The sequence below is a fragment of the Meleagris gallopavo genome, chromosome 5, assembly GCF_000146605.3.
Source record: "Meleagris gallopavo isolate NT-WF06-2002-E0010 breed Aviagen turkey brand Nicholas breeding stock chromosome 5, Turkey_5.1, whole genome shotgun sequence".
Classification (NCBI taxonomy): domain Eukaryota; kingdom Metazoa; phylum Chordata; class Aves; order Galliformes; family Phasianidae; genus Meleagris; species Meleagris gallopavo.
Window position 1 is genome coordinate 37,553,448 of NC_015015.2, and position 23,770 is coordinate 37,577,217.

The window sequence follows — 23,770 nt, forward strand, 5'->3', positions numbered from 1 at the left end:
TCCCCTCCGACTGTCCCGCGGCTATGGCCGCTGTTCTGCGGGCCACCTGAAGCCGTTCGTGTCGGTAACTGCGTGCCCTTCGTCCCTTTGCGTTTCCCTCTCTGGCACAGGTGCCCAGGATGGGCCGGCGGGCTCGCCCGGACCTCTTCTCTGGTGAGGGCCTCAGCAGGAAGAACTCCTCTTCTGCGTCCACGGGAGAGGTGGGTGTCCCTCCAGGAGATCCTCGCTGTGTCCCGCACGGAAGCTTGTTATTGTCTTCTGAGATTCGTTCCCTCATTACGTGCGTTACCCTTCGAAGTTTATCCTTAGAGCTGAATCCGCGTGGCTCCCTGCCCCTTCCCTCATGCTGCCTTCAGCACCACGTGCGGGGTTCACAGAGCTGTTAAATGGGGTTCTGGTTCCTCATGGTGAGGTGTGGAGTAGTAACAAGCAGACTGGGACCTCTTCCTCCCATCCGTGCATATCTTCCCATACATACATAGAGGCTTATTGTTTTGTTACCAGTGTTTCACCACCCGTGATAGCAAGGCAGAGTACAGGTAAGCAGATACTTTTCATTTGCATCTGGCAGGAGCCAGAGTACAGTTTCTGGTGGTCAATATCAAGCTTGTGTAGCAAGCTTCCATCTTTCTGCTCACAGGCTACAGAGGTCATGCTAGAAGCCAGTTTTGCAGCATGTGAGGCTTTGTGATAATGTGCAAATTGGTTTCCCATTTGACTTTGGAGATAGACTTTTGTTCAGAGTCTGTTCTTGTCAGTACCTCTTCAAAAAGTAGAAGGCTGCCTGGATCCCTTCTCTCACAGGAGGGTGAGGCACCATCCTATAATAACCAGGAAGATAAGAGGTGAACCTTTTGATTTGATATCTTGCTTAGTGCTGCAGAATCCTCAAATTCTACCTGGGAGTTCACTCTCTGATGTTTGCATGGCTTCTCCATAGGCATTTCCTGCTGAAATGAGTACCAGTCAAGAAAAGACATAAAGTGTTCTCCCTGTCACCTTCAAATGGACAAAAGGCTCCTAAGACTTCCAGCTTACTGACTGTGATATTTGTGTAAATGAGAATAATACTTTGGTTTTTGAAGTGCTTGTGTATCAATTTCCAGCATAACATATCCTTGGTTTCTTTGAACTGCAAGACCAATTTGCTTTGCTGAGCACTCTGGTACCAACTGAAAGAACAGACTTAAACTCTATAGGGTTCATCCTCTTTGTAGCACTGCTTCCCTGCCACCTTAGGAAAAAATTGAGTGCTCTGGTTTCTATAGTTAAATCACTTTCCACTGGCAAATCAAACCAACTATTTTTGGTGCTGCTGCGGATACTGGAGAATGAAGAAGAGTATCTACAGTAAGAGGAATAACTGATACTCGCCAAGATGTCGTTCATCCAGTTGAGGCTGGGCAGTCATCTGTGTCTATTTCACATGACTAGCTGATATTATTCTAAAATCACCACGTGCCTTGGGTGGGAAGGGACCTTAAAGCCCACCTGGTCTCAGCCCCTCCCATGTGCAGAGCTGCCCCCCACCAGCTCAGGCTGCCCAGGGCCCTGTCCAGCCTGGCCTTCAGCACCTCCAGGGATGGGGCACCTACAGCTTCTGGGCAGCTGTGCCAGTGCCTCACTACCCTCTGAGTGGAAGAAATTCTTCCTCTTATCTAAACTAAAAGAGGGGACACTTAGGTTAAAACCATTTGCCCTTGTCCTAGCACTATAAGACTGTATACAAAGTCAGTCTCCCTCCTGCTTATTAAATTCCCTTTTAGTACGGGAGGGCTGTAATGAGTTCTCTCCAGAGCCTCCCCCCAAAAAATCTCAGCTCTTGCATAATAAAGAGCCGAATGTCCCTGTGAAGAAGCTCAGGAGATAAGAGGCAATCCCCTGCTTTACCAGTGAGTCCTATCACTCTCCCCAATTGGCAAGAGACCTCAGCAGCAGGTGGTTTCTTTTGTGCTTTCTTCCATTTGTCATTGAAGCACTAGAAAGGCCTGACAGGACATACTAGATGTTTGCAAAGCAAATGTAGCTTTTTATGCATTTATTTTGGTAATTTAAAAACCAAAGTAACAATGGGACTCATAGATAAAGAAAGTCCTAGAAGCCAGCTGGTGGGGCAAGCAGGTGTTAACACTGATTTGCTTCCAGGTGAGAGTGGCTCACTCTAATTGTTCTCTCACCACAATTGGCTGTCCTCCTTTATGGACTGATTCCCTGCCTGGAAAAGGATGTGGTAGGGCTGCAACTGATTGTAACTTACACTGTGGTTGTGCTTAGTATGGCTAATGTCACAGGCATTATAACAGCTGTGGAGAGATCAAAAAGGTTTCAATCCTTGGACATCCCTGGAGAGGAATAAGAAGTAGAATCTTCTGACTGAAGGCAGTGAGCTTTTCAGCAGCAGAAGGGTGAGGCCTTCCACGCCTTAAACAGTTCAAATATGTTATTACTGGATCTTAACCACCAGGAAGAAAACTGTCAGTCGTCTCCCTTCAGACAGTTCTTTGCTGAAAGAAACCTAAGTTTTCAGTTTGTTAACTGAAAACCTTGGAGCTATAGGAGAAGAGAGAAAATGCATTGTATCCTCAGCCTTTTCCTTTGTTCTGGAATTGGAAGCCATTCATACATGGCCATGGTTGATAAGAAAAAGAGCATTTAATAGAATTAATCTCATGTTTTCCTTCACCCTGGGCTGGCAACCGTGTTCTACTTTTCTGGAAGCTTGGCTCATCTCAAAAGTGTGGGGTCAGCTGTTACAATAGGTGTCTCATTCAGCCCACTGGTCATCTTGAAATCTTTTCAAGAAGCATTACTAAAAGAAACTACAAAACAAAAACAATAACAGCAAAAAAACAACCTGCCATATTTTTTTTTTACTGGGACTGACCATAGTGGAGGAGATTCCATGTAATTATTTCAGCCCAGCAGATTTTATTCCTGTTAGTGATTTTGAAGACAGAGGTTTGTCCTAAGCCTTTGCTGTATTGACAGTTCTGTGGGGAGTTTTCCATTTGGGATAGTGATTCTGTTCTTGGTTGTACCTCAGGGTTTTAGGACTGTTATAGGAGTCATCTTGATTTTCATTTATTTATTTTAATGTTTGTATCAGTCCATGCAACCTACACTCAACTAAAATTTGTGATGAGAACACCTCATTTGTCCTCCTGTTCTGTTCTTTTCTTGATGCTGATAACCACTCTGGATGTGTTTTACAATCAGAACAGCTTGCTTGAAGGAAGCAGAAAGTACCTGTCTGTCCATGTTTCAGCTTTTGCACTTACTGCAAGGAAATCACTTTGTGGAGTGAACTCATTTAGCATAATTAAAAAGATCTTTGTTTTGAAGTCAATAGGCAAACCTTCTGACTTGGAGTGTATCAGATTACCACAGATCTTTTGTTGACCTGGACTCTGTCTTTAAAAAGAGACTTCAGACAGTGGTACGTCTCATCAGCTGTCTTCTTCACAAATGTGTTGTGGAAACCAGTTCCCTCGGACATAACTGCAGTCTCTTGTGCTTTGGAGCCTGCTATACATCCTCCAAGCTTTATAAAGCAACACGATACCTTAGTATTTTTTGTCTGCCTGTTGAGTATATGCATCGTTTGCTCTTATGCAATAAATTCCTGAACTGTAGTAGTCTCTCTGATTCCTCCGGCCAAATCTGTTTGATAGCTCCCATTCCTGTGTGAAATTATCTGCATTACCTTCAAATTCAGACTCCTCGAGGAGCTCATTAAGGGTCATAAAGCTGACAGTCTGCCATCTAACATGCAGAGCATTCCTGCCTTTTCAGAAGTACAAGTACCAACACACAACAGTGCAGCTGTATACTCTTTCAGGGGGCAAGAAGGAACATGAGTATTTGCTGTAACTGGTGCAGTCAGCATCCTCCTGCAGCAGTGGTTGTGCGTGTTCCTGGTCTTTAGAGCTCCTTGGCAAATTAGCAGGCACTTCTTGAGCACCCAGGGGAATATGTTGTAAATGGGAATTCCTAGAGATAAATCTACTTGCTGCATGCCAGAACTCTGCATTTCAAACATTCATTTTCAGAAGGGTAATATATCCATTTTCCATTGGGAGGCCTTTCCCATCCTCTGGCTTGCTGTGTTACTTTTTACTCATCTTGATGCTGTCGGGTTTCTGGCAAAATGGGACAGACTTGAGCTGGTCGTGTTATTTGTGCAAAGGGTGGGGTGGGTGATACAATGAGATCTGTTGAAGATCTTTGTTCTCGCATTCTACCAGGACTTCTGGATGCTCGTCTAGAATAAAAGTCCTGGCTCTAGCATTGCTGTGTCCAACTGCCTGAATGCTAGCTCGATGACATTCACCAAAATAAAATATTCAGCTAGATTCAGAGCTCTTAAGGAGATTGATTTGGAAAGCTGAGTGGAAAAGCCTTCTGTTTAAGTATATCAGCATTTTTTTCCTTTTCTGTGTCTCCTCAGCAGGAGTGAGCTATCTGTTGTTCCATAAGAAATCAATATGCAAAAATATTTTTGTGTTATTTTGCTTATGCAGTCTGTTTTCTCTTTATCTTACAGTGGAGAGGCTCCTTTGGGACTTTGTTCAAGACTTTCTTGAGTTTCTGCTCTTACAAACCCTACGTGATGTTGTCAGTGTCTTTCTTGCAGCGCTTTGTAGATCCTCTGAAGAGACTGCTTTTTTGTAGGCAGTGCACCAGCCTGAAGGATGAGGTTTACCAGGCTGTGCTGGGGGTCTCTCCTTACAGGTAGGACAAGGGTTACTTTCACATAATGGCAGAATTTGTCCAGAACTGTCATTTTCTTCTGCATGTTTTACCCAGGCCTGGGGAAAGGCTCTGTTCTTTCACTTCTGAAAGAGTGCTCTTCCCTCACACGCACAACCATTGCTAGGTTATGACAGGTACCCGTTATTTGTAAGCATGCCTATGAGGTTGTAGTCCTTGAGTGATAGTTAAAAAAGAATGTTTCTATCTTCAAAAATCTTACATAGGCAAGTGTACAGACAAAATATTGAACTGCCTCTGCTGTGTGCTGGGCAGATGTTCCCACTGGTGCATTTTACAGAGCAGCTCCTTGGACTTCTACCAGTCAGCGTACAGATGCCCTGGTAGTGGCTTCAGGCCACATTCTTTAGGCTAACATGCCAGCTTCATTTAAATAGAACTCTGGTTATCTAAACCAAGCGAATAGACGACTGCATGTCAGTTGCTGAGGATGAAACCCGGATGGAAGAGTGCTCAAAAAAGTAGTTATATAAATGCTTTTTTCCATATGTCTTGTCCAGCAGGATTTCCTTCTGTGTGACTGAGTCCTGTATCACCTGGCATCTGTACATCCAGAGGAGCTTAGATCGTGCTGGACCCTGCAGAAGTCTTTTTGCTGTCAGATACAAGAATAAGGATTCCCTGGTTAACAGATACACAGTTCCAACAGATTTTATTGGTTAGGTCAACCTGGTTTTATTTACTTTGCTTTCTGATATGGACTTCTGTACCCTACTGCCCTATTAACTGCATGTAGGCTCCCTCTGTTCCTGTCTTAATAAGGCCAGAAGACCAAATGGCAACACAGAGACTAAGTGGACTCAGATACCAAAATATTTTAATTGGAGATGTATTTATAAATTACATGACTTCCCTTCTCCACCAGAGAGATAATGCAGTCCAGATAAAGGTCAAGTGGGTTAGAATAGTGGTTTCAGCCCTAGTCCTTGTACAGGATCTTAGGATACCTATAGTTTCTCCCTGAATTATTCTGTTATTTCTTGTATTGTGTAGAAATTACTGGGTTCTTCAATTGCCTTCTCCGTGCATTTGATGCCTAACAACCGGTTGTTGCTGTGCTTCTTCTGGCAGCATTAGTCAGAAAGATTCTCAGAGAGTTCACAAGTTTCATGGTGATTAACAGGCTGCTTTATGTAGTTATTCATCTGCCTTATAACTAAGCTGTTGCCTTCTACAGTAGGATTAACTAAAGTTCATATACTTATACAACGCTGTTGTCAGCTAGGGCTATCTCAAGCTAACTGCTACAGCTACCAATGCAACTGGAGAATTTGACTTTTGTCTCCCAAAAAAGGGGTACAGTCAGCTATGGTGAATAACTCCCACTATGACAGCTCCAGCATCTTTTCTGGACTGGCACAGTTACAGAGTCTGGCCATTCAGATCTTTCTAGAGTCCTACATGCCTGAGTACCATGGGCTTTCTCGCACTAGGTTAGTTCTATTCTTGCTCTTATGGTAGTGTTTTTTTTTATTTTAATTTAATTTAATTTAATTTTTTTTAGTATTCCTTTTATTGATATGATTGCTGTCCACTTTTCATGCCACTGCAGTCAAACAGGCATCCTTTGTGGTATCACAGTATGTGTAAATGACTGTGGATGTAAAACCTTACAGTAGTGGGATCAACTTTGCACTTTGTTCAAGTGATTAAGGTTGCATAGTATATGCTGCAGGACAGTTCATATCAATCTTCAAGCTATTTTGTGCAGAATTCCATAGCTTTTCCTTTTAATTTCTCTCCTTTCCCCTCCTTATCCTTCTAGGATGAAGACCCTGAGGAAAAGGTTGACCATGTAAGGCCAGAAGCTTTCTAGGTAGACGCTGGCGTCTCTGAAGGGGACTAGTAAGGCTAACCTATTGATGTGTCTGGGGCCTACCATAGGAGGGGACCCTATTGCTAGAGAGTAAGGCAAAATCATTCCTGAGATGCAGTGCCTCTCCTGCATTTTCTGTTCCTGTTGCTGACAATTTTTTGTCTTATTATCTGGAAGCTACTCTTATCAGCTGCTGCTTCACATACTCAGATCACAGACCTATGTGTGGCCATTGAAAAGGCATTCTGTTTTCATTTAAAAATCAGGACAGAGAGTAGCAGATGGATTACAGAGCCTACATGTGCTGTCCACTTTGTTTAGCTTACTCCCACAACATGAAAACTTGTTTTAAGAGATTATAAAGTCTCACTGTGCCCCAGAGGAGAAGGCCAGCCAGCAGTAATAGAATTGTGTGCTTGTGTATTTCCTGTGAGTCTTTCCTTGCTCGAGTAGCTCTTTGTATATGTTAGATATTTAAAGCATCCTTTCCCATATTCTTTCTGCTGAAGCACCAACTCTGTCATAGTGTAGTAGCTCCATTCAAGAAGTTTGGAGTCCAGAAAAGAAACCTGTATCACCCATCTCATTAATTCTGGCCTCAGCAGCGTTTGGTTACTGTAAGAATTGAGTACTGTTCAGTTTTCTCTTGATGGTGCTAGAGATGATATTGTAGGAAAGATCCACTGAGTTTATTATATCCACTGTGAGCTGCTGGAGAGGGTCCAGAGGAGGGCCACAATGATGGTCAGAGGGCTCCCCTACGAAGACAGGTGGAGGGAGCTGGGCTTGTTCAACCTGGAGAAAAGAAGGCTACAGGGTGACATAATTGCAGCCTTTCGGTACCTAAAGAGAGCCTACAAACAGGAGGGGAGTCAACTGTTTGAAAGGGTAGATAACAGCAGGACAAGGGGAAAAGGTTTGAAGTTGAGGGAGGGAAGAGTTAGGTTGGATGTCAGAGGGAAGTTCTTTACAGAGAGAGTGGTGAGGTGCTGGAACAGGCTGCCCAGAGAGACTATGGATGCTTCGTCCCTGGAGGTGTTCAAGGCCAGGTTGGATGGGGCCCTGGGCAGCCTGGTCTAGTATTAGATATGAAGGTTGGTGGCCCTGCATATGGCTGGGGCATTGGAGATTCATGATCCTTGAAGTCCCTTCCAACCCAAGCCATTCTTTGATTCTATTAGTCAGTGACAGATGCTTCAGGACCCAGAGCATTTTTCCAAAAATCAGGCAAAAAGACTACCTGCAGATGGGTATTATTTTGGGAAGAACTTACCCAATAGAATTTTTTCATAGTAATTGTCTTAAACTTTCTTATTTATTTATGTGTTACCTCAGTGAACTCAGTCCTTACAGTTGTTTCACTGGAACTAATTCTACCTTTCATGCACTGCCCTAATTCATTGCTTCTGAAGAGCTGCTGTACTGAGTGGTGGCAGGTCACATGCTGCAGGCACCTTCTGGCTCTTGGCTGCACAATTTCATTAAAGCAAATAAACTGATTTGGCTTCCACGTGAACAATTGTTATTGCTTTGGGGGTGTTATGCAGTGGTGCTCGGCGAGGAGGTTTTCCTTAATGTGAAGTGATCCCCTCTCAGAAACCACTCCTATCTAGATAACTCCTGCACACCTTATTAAGCAGCACGGTCACGCTTGAAAGTATTTTTCCGTTTGTAAATGCCTCTGAAGGGTAACAAAACAGTTAACGGAGCATTCAGAAATCTGACTCTGACTGATCAGTAGTCTGCTTGTAGCTTTTTAATACTTGTATGTTTAAAATGCCTACTGACTTCTATTAATTGTATCATAGCCCCCTTCCAAACCAATTATTAGCAGAACTTTATATTGTGTGATCCAAAACTGTCTAGTTGCAGTATATCCCTCCCTTAGTCACTGCCTGGACAAACTGAAATACTTGGATTCTTGAATCATGTCCGAAATTGGCCCCTTTGTCCCTCTGATGGCTCATGTAACCCTCCTCTGAACTCCCTTTGGGCTGTGCTGAGTGTTACAATCTGAACTCTTCCTGGATTTGGTCCCTTTCCTCATGCTGCTCTGAAGTTTGTGGCTGCCAGAATATCAGCAAACACCCAACCGGTGCCATTGATGTGAGCGTACCTGCTGAAGTCCTGCCCTCCGGCTGGCTGCCTGCTCAGACACTTGTTTTGCATCCCCTGGCAAACCACTCATCTCACATCTGAATTTTTGCCAGTTGAGTCATTCATTTGTCTGTGCCTTCCAAGGCTGCCTGGGACATGAAGCCAAAGGCTGCAAGGCTGATCAATGGTATAAGAAAAGGGTTTATCCTAATATCTTAGTTAGTTTGCAGAGGCAGAATAAGCAGGAGTATGAAAGTGGCTGGGAGCCAAGGTTTTTGCTGGGTTCTCTTCCTGACTTTGCCACAGATTTGCTTTAGGGCCTTGGAGAAGTCCCTTCTTGAATTTGCTTCAGCCCCTGTTTAAAGGAGGGATAGAAGTTCACGTAGGAAAATTGTGGGGATTCCCTAAACACAAATCCGCAGAGATACCTTGTCCTCATAGCAAAATCAATATTTTAGCTCATTGTAGGCCCCTACCCTGTGTAGTATGCAGAGGATGTCAGATGGGGCTGGGAATTAAGGTGACAGAAAGAGGCTGGGAACTGCGATGTGTCTGAAACCCTGCTGTCCTGTGGAGTTCTGGCACCTCTCAGAGTTGTGGGAGAGCAAGCCCTTCCACCATCCTAGTGCTTTGGAGTTGTCAGTCACAGTGTGGGACTTTTTTCTTCAGGGACCACCAGGGATGGAAATGTTAATTTTGATGCTGAAGCCATATGTTTTACACACAAATTCAGAGTTCAAACCTGCCATCTCCTTTCCAAGCTGGAAGACACTGATTCTATTGCCCTCTTCTTCCTCCTTAAAGATGAAGTCATGTTTCTCGCTATGAGCTGTTCTGGGTCTGAGAAGGCTCTCAGTCCCTTCCCTTGAAGCTGCTCTGCTTTGCAGAAGGGAACTGGAAGCAATCTTGGGCTGCAGGAAAGGACTCTCTAACGTTTGTGCAGAGAGACATCTGTTCTAGGACTAATGAATCCAGCTGGGACCTTGTCTTATAGCTCTGTTTTGGTAGACCTGCCATAGGTAGTCTTGAAGTCCTTTGCTGGGGGAGAACACCTGATTTTTGACCCCTCACTAGGTGGTTGGTGACTTCTATGCTTCCTAGTCATTCAAAATTTGATGACATGCTTTAAGGCAACAACTGCAAAGAAATGAAGATCTGACCTCTCCAGAGGGGCAGCCAAGTTCTTCTGTAGTTCCAGATCCCAGTGCTTTTAAAACGGTTTGAATGGGAAAAAATGGGCTGTTGCTTTTTAGGTTAAGAAGACATGTCAAGAACAAATGTTTTCAATAAATGCTTTTTGGAGGAGCAGCTATCGAAGTTTTAAGTAGCTGAAATGTGAAGCCAATTGCAGACCTGTGTTGCTGAGTGACCCAGTTTGGTGAGGTTATATCTTTGCAACCTAAAATACAGTGCAGATGACTCAGGGACGTCCTGATGAGAAGCAGCCTGCGCTGGCTGTGCAGTGCTGAGCTGTGGCACAGCTTGGTTACCTGAACTAACTAAAGCTAGACTGTTTACAGAGTGGAGCTGACTCACATGAATCCTACTTGCAGGTGTGTCTGCACCTGTGGTGTAGACATGGCCTTGGGCTCTGTATGATCAGGGCCTTTAATCAGAACGGTATTTTCCTAACCCATTGCTTACTTGAGCACAGTGGTTGGCACCCAACTCCAAACTCATTCTGTTGTCTGATCTGGTTTCAATCTGCCTTGCAGGCACTCTCCTAGTGGTCTTCCCCACATTTCTTGCCCATTGTTTAGAAATGTGGAACTGAGGATCCAAACACTGGATGCAGTCATCCATGTGCTTACTGGGGGACTTTATTTATGCAAAAACAATGATACTGTTTTAGGCAATGTCCAGCCTCTTTAGTCCAGAGTGTTAATGGCTTAAGAAGACGCGTATAGTTGTAATGCAGCCTCTTAAAACCCTTTTTTGGATCTATGACTTGCATGACAGTAAGATCTAGAGAATGTTGGTGAGTGACTGGGACAAAAAGTTCACATCCCAAAGACCCTGCAGTCTTACTGCATTGTTTTTCTCTCCAGCATTCTGCTCTTCCCTGTGACCTTCAACTTGTAGAAGAACTCTCACTAGAGTAAGGCTACTTTTCATGTATGGTTTGTTGCCAGGGTTTTGCCTTCTTAGGCATTTAGCTGGGAGTGGGATGGACTGGCAATAGCTCTTGAAGTGACTGGCATTTCTGAGAATCTGGGAGGGTTCTCAAAGCTGGTGCACATTTTTAATACCCTACTTATATGTGTGTTTGTTCTGGACTGGGCTAAGTATGTCCCTGTGTGTCCTAGTCTCTGTCATCTGTTTGGGTTCTTGCATTATGCTTATAAACACACTCCACTACTATCTGAAGCAGCACTGGCTTTTTTTACCTGCTTCCTTTTCTCAAGGATTGCATATTTTTCTCCAGTGGCCTTCTGGTTACTTGTAGAGTTGCAGGGCTCCCAGCCCGTTCCCGGGGACCGCTCAGCTGGAAGTTGGCCAGGTTCTCCAGGAGGAATCTCAAAAATGCAGCTGAACTTCTGTTCCCTAATTAGGCCAACTTCCCCAGTGTGAGCCCCAGCACTGTGTGGCCCAAGCTCACCAAGGCCTTCCGCTGCCTCTCTCCTGTGTACCCCAAGTGCCTGGCTGGCAAGGCAGCTATTTTCAATTTCCTGAGATTATCTTGAGCCTTTTGATGACATCTACTCAAATAGCATTTCTAGTCAGCTGTGTTGCCCAGCTTTTTTAGTGGTATCCTTCCTGTTTGGCCACTTTGATTTGGGTTATGGGCAAAACCATGGAAAATAATTTTATTATCAGCTTTTCTTTTTCCTTCCACGCATATATTTCATGCTTCAAGTGCTCCCAGGCCAATCTGAAGGCAGAAGAAGAACTGTAGGAGGGGTATAGGTGGATGTGAATGTCTGTCAGTATATAGCACAAGGTAAAAGCAAGTGGGTTGATAGACATTTACATCTTGGGAGGCTGGAAGGGGCATGGCCTTGTAACTGTAGTTCTGAGAGGTTTCTGCTTGGTAATCCTTTGCTCATAGAATCAGATTATTGTGCACTGTTTTCATGCAGAGGAGAGCAGTAACTCTTGAGACAAGTTAAGGTATCACACACTGCAGTATGACAGCTTCCCTAGCAGGTGCACGTGCTACTTAGCCAGAGCTGTCTGTTGTTTTAGGGAAGAGGTTCTTGTCAGCTATTTAACAAGATGAGCTGTTCCTTTACTTGCTGTGATAGATGTCAAAATATTTGAAGCCCCCCAAGAAATGTTTCCATCTCAATAGCCTTTTCCTTAATAAAGGGATGTCAGTGACTATGAAGAACAACAGACTGTGGAAGAAATGAGAATCCAGTTTTTTCTGTTAGGCACTGTAGCTGTGCAGAAGTCCTTGGAGGAGATGCATTACTTCTGCAGTCTGTGGATGTGATAGAGAAGGCTAGCAGAGATGGGCCACTTTTTGCAAAAATACAAGGCTTGCATACAACTGGGAACAGATCCCTTTTTGATATCATATGTGCTTTGAGATGTGAATAGGTTGTGAATGTTATGTGGCTGCTTAGAAGTAGCAGGGCTGTTTGACTTACAGCTCCTTAACGAGCAACAGTCAAAACTAATTACTGAGGGCTGTTTGCGGAAATCGGCTTTCCCGCAGTCAGGGAGCCTCTGGCAACTTGCTGGAGGAACGGAAACTCGGGTCTGGCCATACTCCTTTCTGCTTCATGGCCATCATTGGATGAAAAGAAGGTGCTTACATGCCAAACAAAAATATCACCATGTTTGTATATGGAGGAGAACACAGATCTCACACATTTTAAGGAGATGTACTGCACAAGAGAAAGATTGTGTGTCCTCTGCTGCGTACTGTCAATATCACTTGAGTCCCTACCTCCCTGCATGGAGTGTTTGCTGTTTCAAAGGAGTTGTCATGTTGATAAATTAATCCATATTTCCAGCTCCTTCTGAGAATCTGAGGGACTCAAAATGCCCATAATCTGCCTGTGTCGTGGTGGGTCCAACAGAAATATCACTGGATCCTCCAGTTAGTTGCTTCCATGAGGGAAGCAACACACAGCTAGCACCTTCCAAGCTGCAGACATGAGCAGACAAGTAGCCTGGAAATTTCTGCCTTAATGAGGAAGCTGGATTAGAATCTTACATCCATCTGATAAGAAAGATCCTGGAGAAGAAGGTAGAATTTCTTCTTTAATAAAAGAGAGATGGGATTCAGGTAAGCTGAGGAAGACCAGTAGTTTTCCAAATGGGAGATAAAATCCTGATTGTGGTGGTAGTATGAAAGCATTGGTAGGAGTACCTGGGAAACCCTGCCTTTGGGAAAATGGCACCAAACTGAATTTCTGAGAAAAAATCAGAAGGAGATACAGAACATGGCAACATGCCTGAAAAAAAGTGAGAGTCTGCAGAAACTAAGATAGGGGAAATCTGGAGATAAGGAATTGACAACTGAAGCAGAAAAGCAAGCCTTGGTGAACAAGTGATTAGTTAATGGTGTGAAACCGACTGAGCAGCAGCAGTTGAGAGAGAACTCTTTTTGTCAGGAGCTGGTGGATTCTCTGTGTTTTGAACACTAAACCACTTTGGGTGCATAGTTTTGTATGTGTAATGAAACTCTTGCCTTTGATATGGCAGGTAGTACCGACAGGTTCTGATCATTTTAAAGCCCACAGTAATTTTCATCAGGTGGACGTGTTCAGGAGCACATTTACTCCATGACAGAAGAACAGCATCTTTCATTTCTGCTCTGCTTCCTCTGACATTGACATTCTTCTCACTTTCTGTGTCAAGCTTGCTTGCAGTTGCAACTTCTCTAACTGTGACCATATTACGGCAATGCACAACATTGCATTCTCAATTGTAAATTGCATTTTAAAGTGGGAAAGGTAAGTTTATTTACTTGACAGGAGTGCTTGTGGCATGTGACCTTATTATGGCACTTTCCAGACAACTAACAAAGAAAAACTATTTATTCTCAGCTGACAGGTAACATTGCCTTTCCTGTTGCTAGTGCTCCTGTGGGCAGCTCAAAAAGAATTACCTGATTTATTGCAAGAGGAATAAAAGGGCTGTAGGTGTATGTGAAGTGTTTGTCAGCATCTGCCAGACATTCAGGGCTGCCTGATGCGTATGATCAATGGGAATACATTATTAAACTGGGAAGACATGGGAACCAACCCCCTAAACACAGTGGAGTCGCATGGGCTGGGGCAGCCATTCTCACCACACTTCTATCTGAAGTGCCCAACTTTGCTTCTCTTGGAGCTGAAGAAGGGTTTTGGTGATGCAGGAATTAAATTGCCAGTGCACTGACGTGCCTTGGAAATGCTGTGTTTTCCCTCAGGTTTACGCCCAGGTTCTTCGGTTACATTTGTGCTCAGGAGCAAGGCCTGCTGGCTACCAGGGGGATGGTGCAGGGGAAGGAGGGAGAAGGGCTGTTTGCGTGGGAAGGATCAGTGTGGGAGGGAGTGTGTTTCTGAGGTAGGGGTGTGTGTAATGGGAATAGGGATGTTTTTGTGGGCACACACGCCCATATGTGGTGTGTTTTTCCCCATTTTCCTGGGCTTTGGGTGTGTCCAGATCAACTGAATTCAAAATGCTCCTTTTTTGGCACTGTAGCCTCTTCTCTGGTTTGGCATCTTAAGAATCTGGGGAAATCATTTCAAGATCAGAAAACTCCATTCACTTGGGCCCCTGAAGGCTTCACATTCTGTGACATGGTCATTCCAGTCGACTGAGCTCTGTCCCCTGCGGATGAGCCCATATAAGGAGGCTGTTTCCTGCGTTTCACGCTCCCTGCCTGTCCCTCTGCCCTCCTGTGCTCCCTTTGCCGAAGAAAGCTGGTATTTTGGGACTGCAGCTCCTGCCTCATTCCTGCTCCCTGTTTATTTTTGGAGAATGACTATTTTTGCTCCTATCAGGGAGCTATGCAGGGTCGTGCCCCCTCCCTGCAACAGGCAGTGGCTGCCCCTGGCAGGCTCTCTTCATTTCCCACACTCACAAACAATGCTTCTGTATCAAGAAATAAACACGGGAGACCCCTACCATCAGGGGTTAGTTCATCCCCTTCCTCATCTGTGACAAGAGACAATCTGGCTTTGGCTCAGGTTTGACCCCACCTCACAAGCAAGCTTCCCCTTGTCAGGTCAGAGATCCTCAGGAGTCACTCAGCCCATTCGCTTTCTTAATAAAAGCTTTGGGAGCTGTATGTCTTCTTTCCCTCACCCCAGATTAGACTCCTTTGCATTTACCATGTTTTCCCCATTTTTGGACATTATTTTAGCCAATTATCCTTTTTTTTGGATCATTCCTTCATGAGTCTGTTGCAGCTGGGCACCATCAACTGAAACAGACTGTGGTAGAGTCACCATCTCTGGAAGTGTTCAAGATCCATGTAGATGTGGCACTGAGAGACATGGTTAGTGGGCACGGTGGTGATGGTTGGGCTGGATGATCTTAGCAGTCTTTTCCAACCTTAATGATAATATGATTCTGTGACAATCAGGAGCTATATATAAGTATTCATCCACTGGGTTCACCTTACTTCTCCTTTCAGCATTGCATGTTGTGTAGAACACTAAGCTGCTGCTGCATGAGGTGCTTCAGGCAGGGGGCTGGGCCCCAAACTGCAGAAGACATTGGGCAGCTCTCACATAGTGGGCCTGGTATTTGGAAATTCCTGTTGTGAGCCTCAAGTCGAATTCTTGTTTTCTCTTGCCATGCGGCCGAGTGCCACACAAGACAAAATAGCAGGGAGTTTGCTAGCTCCGAGTGAACCCTTTACCCCTTTACCATCCCAGAGGTGGTGATGGCAGGGTTCATCTTGCCTAACTTTACAGGTCTTTGGTGTAGTTGTCATCTGACTTCCTATTCTAGTCAGTGGGGAAAAGCAGATCTTTCTAGGGAGCGATTCCTCATCTAAAATACTGTGTCCAAAATGTGTGCTGACTGACTTGTGTCCTAGCAAACATGTAGAACATGATGCTCCCAACTGAACTGTGAGCAGCAGTAGTGAAGTTGATCCCAGTGAAGCGTGCTCTAGAGTGCAGCATATCCTCTGCAGATCAGCTGTGCTTTGTCTCTTGAACAAGTCAAAGGCACACAGACCTGAAGCTTGTCAAGATACTGACTAAAGCAGTGTATGTCCAGTTTACATAGACATGTATAAAACTATCTTATATATCTTTTATTTTATGAATAAGCAGCACTTTAAGCATTATCTCTCCATCTGTTTGGTAAATTGTTGCCTGTGTGTGTGTGGAGCTGGTGTAAGAATTGGCTTGACAGGAGCTGGCTGTAAAGCTTCTCTTTTTTTTTTTATTGAAGGAACCACCACCTAAACCCCCACGCCGGCAAGGAGGCTGGGCAGTTGATCCTGTGCTGGCATCTACCAAGTGAGTACTCACTCTTTCTTTATTAATAGGGGCTTCAGCATGGATTAACTTAATATCACTGGTTGGGCTTTGGAATTGCAGGCACTGGAAGAGTTTTTTCTGGATCTTGCAGTTGGTGTCTCCAATATCCTTGTAACTCCTTGAAACCATTTGAGGTATTGCTCTTGCTTGGTTCCAGATTGACCTGTCTGGGCTATAAAGTGCATTTACATCGCTGTCTTCAGGAGGCAGTGTGTTCCTCATCTGGTATAGACCACGTGGGATTCCTGGAAGGAGCCAATAAGGATGTTAAATACAGAAGCTGGGGGTGGGATTTGATTGCCCACATACTTTCCAGGAGAGTGACACATGTCAGTGACCCACTGACAAGCATGCAATGAACTGTTCAGGATTTAGTGATTATCCTTGATGGTAAAGATGAAATTAGTTAATGTTTATGTGTGTATGGGCTTGTGGTATAATGGAGATGGATGGAGATGGTCTGAGAGAAGAGATGGAAGAAAAAATTATTCAAATTGTAGAATGTATATTTAAAAGTCTGATTCTTATGAAGGACACATTAAGAGAAATACCCAGATACTGTAATAGGATAGGTATCAGAACTAAGAGACAGTTCAGACCAGAAGGATGTCTCAATCTATTTGTTATTTATCAAGCTGTAAAGTTACCTTGCTGTTACACTTGTTATTCACAGGACTGAAGGGCTCTGCCCACTGAGTAGTGTGAAATTGCTTGTATATATTAAGGCCTTTAGTAAAAGTGCATTGTCTGGACATGTGCTTTGGAGACACTGATTTCTGGAGAAAGTTATATATTTTCTTTCTTGGAACCTTGAGAATGGGACAGCACATCTAGAGACCTGTAACACAGTCAGTATTTTCTGGGAACTGGGAAAGATGTACAACAGTACTTTTTTGGGAAATTATGGCTCGCTCTTTGTCTCCGAAGAATATATCAGCCCTTTGTAGAACCAAGCTGAATCTTATGGAAATGTGATAGCAAAGAACAAGGGTGAATTGCATTGCTTAGGAAAAATAAATCATGTAATTGGTGGCTATGTGAGGGACTGGATAGGAGCTAATTCAGTTATTCAGAGTTGAGCCTAATGTGCCCTGAAGGACAGTGCTCAGGTTCCTGATATAATGGCACGGTGCTATGTGCTGCTGTAGGATGTTTTCTGTGGTTTAACTTGAGCCTTATCAGATAGATTTGGAGCAGTAGTTATCAGCAGTGCTCCTCCAGCATCCCAGTTGCATGGATAATGGATATACCAGGTGCTTGGAGTAAACACTCCTACAAGGTTGGAAGCAGAGCAGGAGCTAGAGGGCTGCAGACTCTTCTACCCATAGGACCCTGCCCAGTGGGACATAAGATGAAGACGTGCCCCTTGCTCATTCATGCATACAGTATTGTGTCATACTTGACAGTATTCTCTTCCTTTGTATTAAGAGCTTTTATGGAATAAATTTTATGAAGAGAAGGTTTGCTCTGACATTCTTTAGTTGTAGGAAGGATGAGGCTTTTGTACATCTCTTCCCTTGTCATTTCTTCCCTTCAGCTGCAGATTCTTGACAGGCTGATCTCTTTTCCTTTCCCTCAGAGAAGCCTGAGATGCTGGCCTGTAAGGCTGTCCTTGTGACATATCCCAGAGTTGAACCTTCATGTGAAAAGTCTGAGTCATCGATGGGCTGATGTCATACCAATGTTGCTGTAGCTTTCTTGTTTCTGTTTTCTCAGGCTTTATCTCCCCATAGCTTTTCTACCAGTCTGTCTCAGTTTGGAAGACCATCAAGTCATTGCTCCAATTTCACTGGGATAGATATCGATACACTAGAATAACATGCTTCCATTAACATATCTGAATCAGCCATAAAGAGCTCTTATGCCAGTGTAACTCAGACTACACTTGGAAGTATATTGCTTTAAGTAATTTTGTGTAAGTAATTTTGAACTGACAGCAATACGTTCTGTGATATTTTGCTTATGAAGTGAGAGTGAGGAGAGCGACTTAGATTTTCTTTGTTGTGCGAATATATTTTGGGTCAGATGGGATACTGCAGCCACTTGGGAAAGTCTTGTCTCTGACTGTGCATCGTTCTCTTCCTTATTTGAGGTATAAACTTTTTGTTCTGTTTCTGACAGTTTCAGCCAGTTAAAATTGCATACTTACTGCTTTTCCTGCAGGGCTATTTTAACTCTTTTTTGCTGTATTTCTAATTCCAAGTTTTATCAGTTTGAAATGATTGCTTGAAATTGTTCTCTGTGTTTCCACTGGATACCTGTTAGGTTAGAATTTAAATTTGTGGCGTGTTTTTCTGTTTTTCTACCTTTGCTGCTCCCTCCTCAGCCTTTACCCATCCAACTCTTCTCATAGTAAAGTGAACTTCCAAATATTTTCACCATCTTGCTGATTCCTTCCATTACATTTGTTCCGTCTCAGACTCTTGCAAGTTAGGAAGAGGAGGAGAGCCCATAAAGTTTTCCAGTCCATAATTAGTTTTAAAATTAATTTGCACAGATTGTGTGCAAGGAAGAGAAAGTAATTTTGTCACGAGTTCCCATGGCTTTTACAAGTGTCAGATATTAAAGTCCCATGAATGATCATAACGCTGTACTTTTTTCTTGTTCTTTAAAAAAAAAATAATCTAAAAGTCAAGCACGGAGTGATTACTTTGGACTCCCAGCACCTCTGTAAAACAGTTGTCATTACTAAGAGTCCCAATTTGTTGATATGGGTAATAGTGAGGACTATAGGTAAGTTTCTGAGCAAACCCTCAGACTTGCCCTCTGCCATCAGCAAATAAATGGTGCAAAGCAATGACACAGAAATCTTTTTTTGCTTGCTGATGGGGTTCTCTGCAGCTGAATGTACTGTGCATTGTACAGAGAGAAAAGAGTAGTTCTCCATGAGAAGAGGCAGTCCCATTGCTGCCCCAGCAATATTCTAGCCCAGTGTTGCAGGAAAGGGGACCAGCCAAGAACCAAGGCAGCTGCTTGGAGCCTAGCACCCTGCTGACATTACATAAATAGTAGTAATTACAGATGGTTTTATGCTAGAGAAGCATCGCTCCGACCACTGGATGGAGCTCAAGTGCCATTCTGAAAGCTGTACTGATGTCCTTAATAACATCAGTGTTGACATTTGTGTCAAGCAAAGCAAAGATTTTATTGTCAGGTTATCTCATGCTTTGGAAGGAAGAAACACAAAGTGCCTGCCAATAGGAGAAGGAAAAAGAAAGTCATTTTTGCATACTGGTGGGGATTTGACAAAGAAGAGATGTTTCGAAGATCCATTTAATTCCAGGTTCTGCTGATCTCATCTATTTGACTTTCCTTATATCCTACTTTCCTTATAGAATTTCCTTTATTTTTCTTCCTGTAAGTATGTTGTTCATTTTTATTTTTTTTTATCCCATGTGTCTCCTTTCTTATACATGGATCCTGGCATTTTAGCAACAGGTGCTCCAGCCACAACTGAAACTTCTTTTTTCTGACTGCTCCGTCATATGGAATTGGAATAATTAGGGCTTATTTAGGTGAATGACCAGAATGTTTTGGAACAGATATGTGGGTACAGTGTCTAGCATTGGCTTTCACAGGAAGATAAATATTAAGGTTCTATAAGAAGGAAGTGGATGCAGTTGGGATGACCTTTAGAGCGGAACGGTATTGATAACTCAACCTTTGTGTAGACATCACTTAGGGCTCTGGAGGTTGGGCAATGGTGAGATTGCACCCTGGAGCTGGAGGAAAGTTATTTAAGAGATTAAGGCTTTTTATGATTTAAGGTCTCTAGAGCTAAGTAAAGTTAAAAACCTCCTGTTTGAAGAAGATGGGCTTAAACTATCCTATGTTGTATCTATATGAGATGACCCTCAAGAGTGCCTGGTTTATAGAACCTCCGGCCATCCCTGTCTTGCAAGTGGGAGCAGTAAAGCGCTCACAAGTTCTCTATCTGACATGGCAGGGAAAAGCTTGTGTCATTGTGTCTGCCCTCCACTCCCAGTCCTGCAATGCTGAGATAAATCTTGGACTAGGCTTCTGTATGACCCTGCCATGTTAGGAGCAGAGCCAAGCTCCTGGTGGTGGGGACAACAGCAGGCTCCCTCTGCATCTTGCCACCCTCTGTGGATGTATTCAGTGATGTGAAGAGTACAAAGGTACAAGGGATCGAGGCTACCAAGTGAGGGGGCACAACTGAGAAGGAGAAGATAGAAAAGGAAGTCTGATTAAGTTTTGTCTTGAAGTGTCTGTTTTGGGTTTGTCCCTGCATTGATCTGCAAGGGAATGAGGCAAGTAATAGCCCCTTGGGGACCTTCAGGACTTTCCTCTCAATGTCAGCCGTCATTTTCAATCACCCTCTCCCTCCCAGCCATTAATTTTGGCCCAGGATCATGGGGACTTGTCCATCTATCACTCCTAATTGACACTAAATGATCTGTCAGTTTATTGATGAACGGCAGGAGTGGAATTGTCACAATATATTTTACTTTCTAACAACTCCTCCTGACAATTTTACCTTGTCCATCTCACTCTCCTCACATAAATCTCCATTGGCCTCTCATTCCTTCTCTTGGGCTGTTCTGGTGCCAGCCGCCTCCACGCCATCGGCACGCATCAAGGACATCAAGATGGCGGTAAGCTGCAGTGTGCAGGCCTGGGGTGGGCTTTTTCTTCCCTTTCTCTCTCACTCTTTTTTTTTTTTTTTTAATAAGCTGGATGTTCCAGGAATGCTAACAGGCTCTTGTCCTCTTGTTCCTCCATGTCATTGCTGGGGTGAGCTCTCCTTGGTGTTTCTGTTTAGACTCAGTAAAGATAACTGGCAGAAAATTGAAACTCCCTTAAAGACAAAAGAGTCATCTGAGAATCCCTCAGTACCATTGCTGTGATGCGGGATTTTTTTCCTTTTAATCCTGTACAGTGTGACTAGCAAGGGTTTCCAGCAAAGGGAAAATGCTAGACTTATGCCCATACCTGTGTCTTTGCAGTGCCCAGAGGAGCCTGGAAAAAGAGTTGGGCTTTTGTTCTTTTTTTTTAAGCTATTTTTCTGCTTATTTTTTCTTTATTAGTGAAGTTTTCTTTGTCTTTTTCCTGAAAGACACTGGACAATTGAAGAAGTAGAAGGGCTGTAGAATTTTGCTCCCTTAGGAAATGGAAAATGGAGCCTGCACAACAAAAGCATGATATTTGACATTTTGGTAGCAGTCCATGTAAGCTGCTGAGATGGCAAAGTGTGAAGTCTCTCATTTTTTTGATTGAAAGCAAAGCATTTTCCTTCCTTAATTCTCAGCATCTCCAAGGAATTTACCGGCACATCCAGGGAAGACCATACTTGCTGTCCCAAATAGTTTGGGCTTAAAAAGCAAAGCACTCTTGAAGACCACATCCAACTTGGAACTCTTTTGAATCAGTCAAAGCCAAGGCTAAAAACTTGTCTGGCCTATTTAGGTCACCTCTAAACTGACTGTAAAGTCTGGCTTGATGCAGTTTACCTGTAGAAAGAGAACTAAGGTGACCCTGATCTACTTGTTTGCCCCCATTTCCCTTTGTCCTCCCCTTTTCTGTATAGCCACTCTATTGTTCCCAAGTTTTTTAGATACCATTTTTTTAGAAGACATGGCTCTCAGATGGCAGCACAAGGTGGCACTTACACTTAGTTTGTCTGAGTTTTTGTGGTTTTTATTTTTTATTTTTTTGTTTTTAGTATAACGTTTTCAATGACACGAATAAATAGACTTTGGCTGAGTCCTTCAGAATTTGGAGTTTGCTTTCTGTTGTGGGATTTGGGGGGAAAAAACACAGAACCCCATCTTCTTTGTCTTTGCATTCTAGTTCTGTTTCCTTTAGCAGTTGGTTTCTCTGTAATCATAACAATGAGAAATGTAAGTTTCCCTTTAAATGGAAACTGAAATGTTCCTGTAACCCCATTTGATGTGAGAGTTGGCCCCGGTGCTCACTGGAGACTGAGGATGTGATCTCTTGGACAGGAGTCCCCGTTCTCAGGGAACAAAGATGTGTGGTGGATACCTCTAGAAGCTGCAGTGCTGTTTTCCCACACAGCAGGAATTTGTGTTGAGTGTTGTTGTTTTTTCTGTTGCTCAGTGGGAGCTCAGAGCAGCTCTGCTGGTCGGCTCTTTACCAGCAAGTGGATTGGGGCACCCTGGGAACATCTGTTACAGGGACGATGCAAGTGTGTAGGCTGAGGTTCAGCAACCCTGTGAACTGCATCTGCCCACTTGTTCTCTTGTGCCAGTTCCTAAAGCCTGCTTGCCAGAGCTTTCTTCCTTTCTTATTTCTGTTAAGTAAGCCTGTATACTAGGACATGAGGAGAAAAACAGGGTTTCTGCTACAGATTGGCTAGTGCCTCATACACCCATGTCAGCAAGAGCTGTTCAGCCACAGTGTCTGTCAAATCATAGGATCACAGAAATGCTTAGGCTAGAGGGACATTAAAGCCCACCCAGTCCCAAACGTCTGCATACACCCCCACCAGGGCTGCCCCCACCAGCTCGGGCTGCCCAGGGTCCCATACAGCCTGGCCTTCAGCACCTTCAAGGATGGGGCACCCACAGCTTCTGGGCAGCTGTGCCAGGGCCTTACCACACTCTGAGTGGAAAAAATTCTTCCTCTTATCTAACCTAAATGTCTCCTCTTTTAGCTTAATGCCATTCACCCTTGTCCTATCACTGTCAGACAGTGTGAAAAATCAGTTGCCGTCGTGCTTGTAAGCTCCCTTCAAGTACTGTAAGGCTGCAATGAAGTCTGTCCAGGGCCTTTTCTCCAGACTGAAAAAATGCAGCTCCCTCAATGTTTCTTCATAGGAGAGGCACTCCAGCCCAGGTTTTGTCCTGCAGAGAGTGCTTGCTCATTGCCGTGCCCCTCTTCCACCCATGCAGCACTTAGCATGCGATCCAGGCACCCCAAGGAGATGTGAGGCACCAGAGTGTCATCTGTAGGACCATTACAGGTTCCACAATTGTGTGTCTGCCCAAACCCCATTGAGGAAATGTGACCAACACACACCCATGTGCCCCTGGGCTTGGGAGTGGAGGGCCATGAGATGGTGTCCTATGACAGAAATAAAGGCTCGCTGCAGTCCTGGCTCCGGTGAGGGTGCTGTTTTGATGGCAAAGTTCGGCTTGATTTTAGGAGTTTTTTCCAGGCTGCCACAGTCCTGGGAGAGGTGTGTTCAGAAACCTGAACAACTGCTCAGAAGCCAAGGAAGGTGAAACGAGATAGCTGTCAGGACGTGTTGTGTAATGCCTTCCAGCACCACTGCGGTTCTGCACTGTGGAGCTTTGGTGGGTGTTCTCCACCCGCTGTGCCCCAGCGAGCAAGCAGTGACCGAGCCCCAAATGTGGGGAGCTGGGAGCGCTCACTGGTGCGTCAGTGTGGATGTGTGCTGAGTTGTGCCTCAGGCTGCTGAACAAGCTGCTGCTCGTGGCTCACCACCCACTCACCGCGGTGATGGGCACGGACAAAATGCTTGAGCGGGAGCGTACGGTGTTTGTTTGGTTTTATGATTAAAATAAAGGGAAGTGGTTTAGACATGCCAAGAACAGGCAGGCAGATGAGACTCTCCCCGGGCTGCCGGGCCCTGCGAAGCACCTCGCAACGTGCGGCCCTGCAGGCCCCCCTGGCAGCCGGTCCCCTCACACCCGCCTCCAGCAGC

General features: G+C 44.3%; 1 protein-coding gene across 3 annotated transcripts in view; it reads left to right on the forward strand.

The window, feature by feature from the left end:
- Positions 1-6: 6 nt before the first annotated feature.
- The window catches only part of IFT43 (intraflagellar transport 43), a 45,764-nt gene continuing 22,000 nt past the window's right edge, over positions 7-23,770 (forward strand). For 2 of the 3 annotated variants that reach the window (XM_019615767.2, XM_019615768.2), the window contains exons 1-3: positions 7-200; positions 6,536-6,565; positions 16,031-16,098. In XM_019615767.2, the coding sequence (XP_019471312.1) occupies positions 120-200; positions 6,536-6,565; positions 16,031-16,098 (179 nt within the window). In that variant the 5' untranslated portion in view covers positions 7-119. The remainder of the gene's footprint in view (positions 201-6,535; positions 6,566-16,030; positions 16,099-23,770) is intronic. The other variant, XM_003206622.4, reaches the window with a different exon arrangement.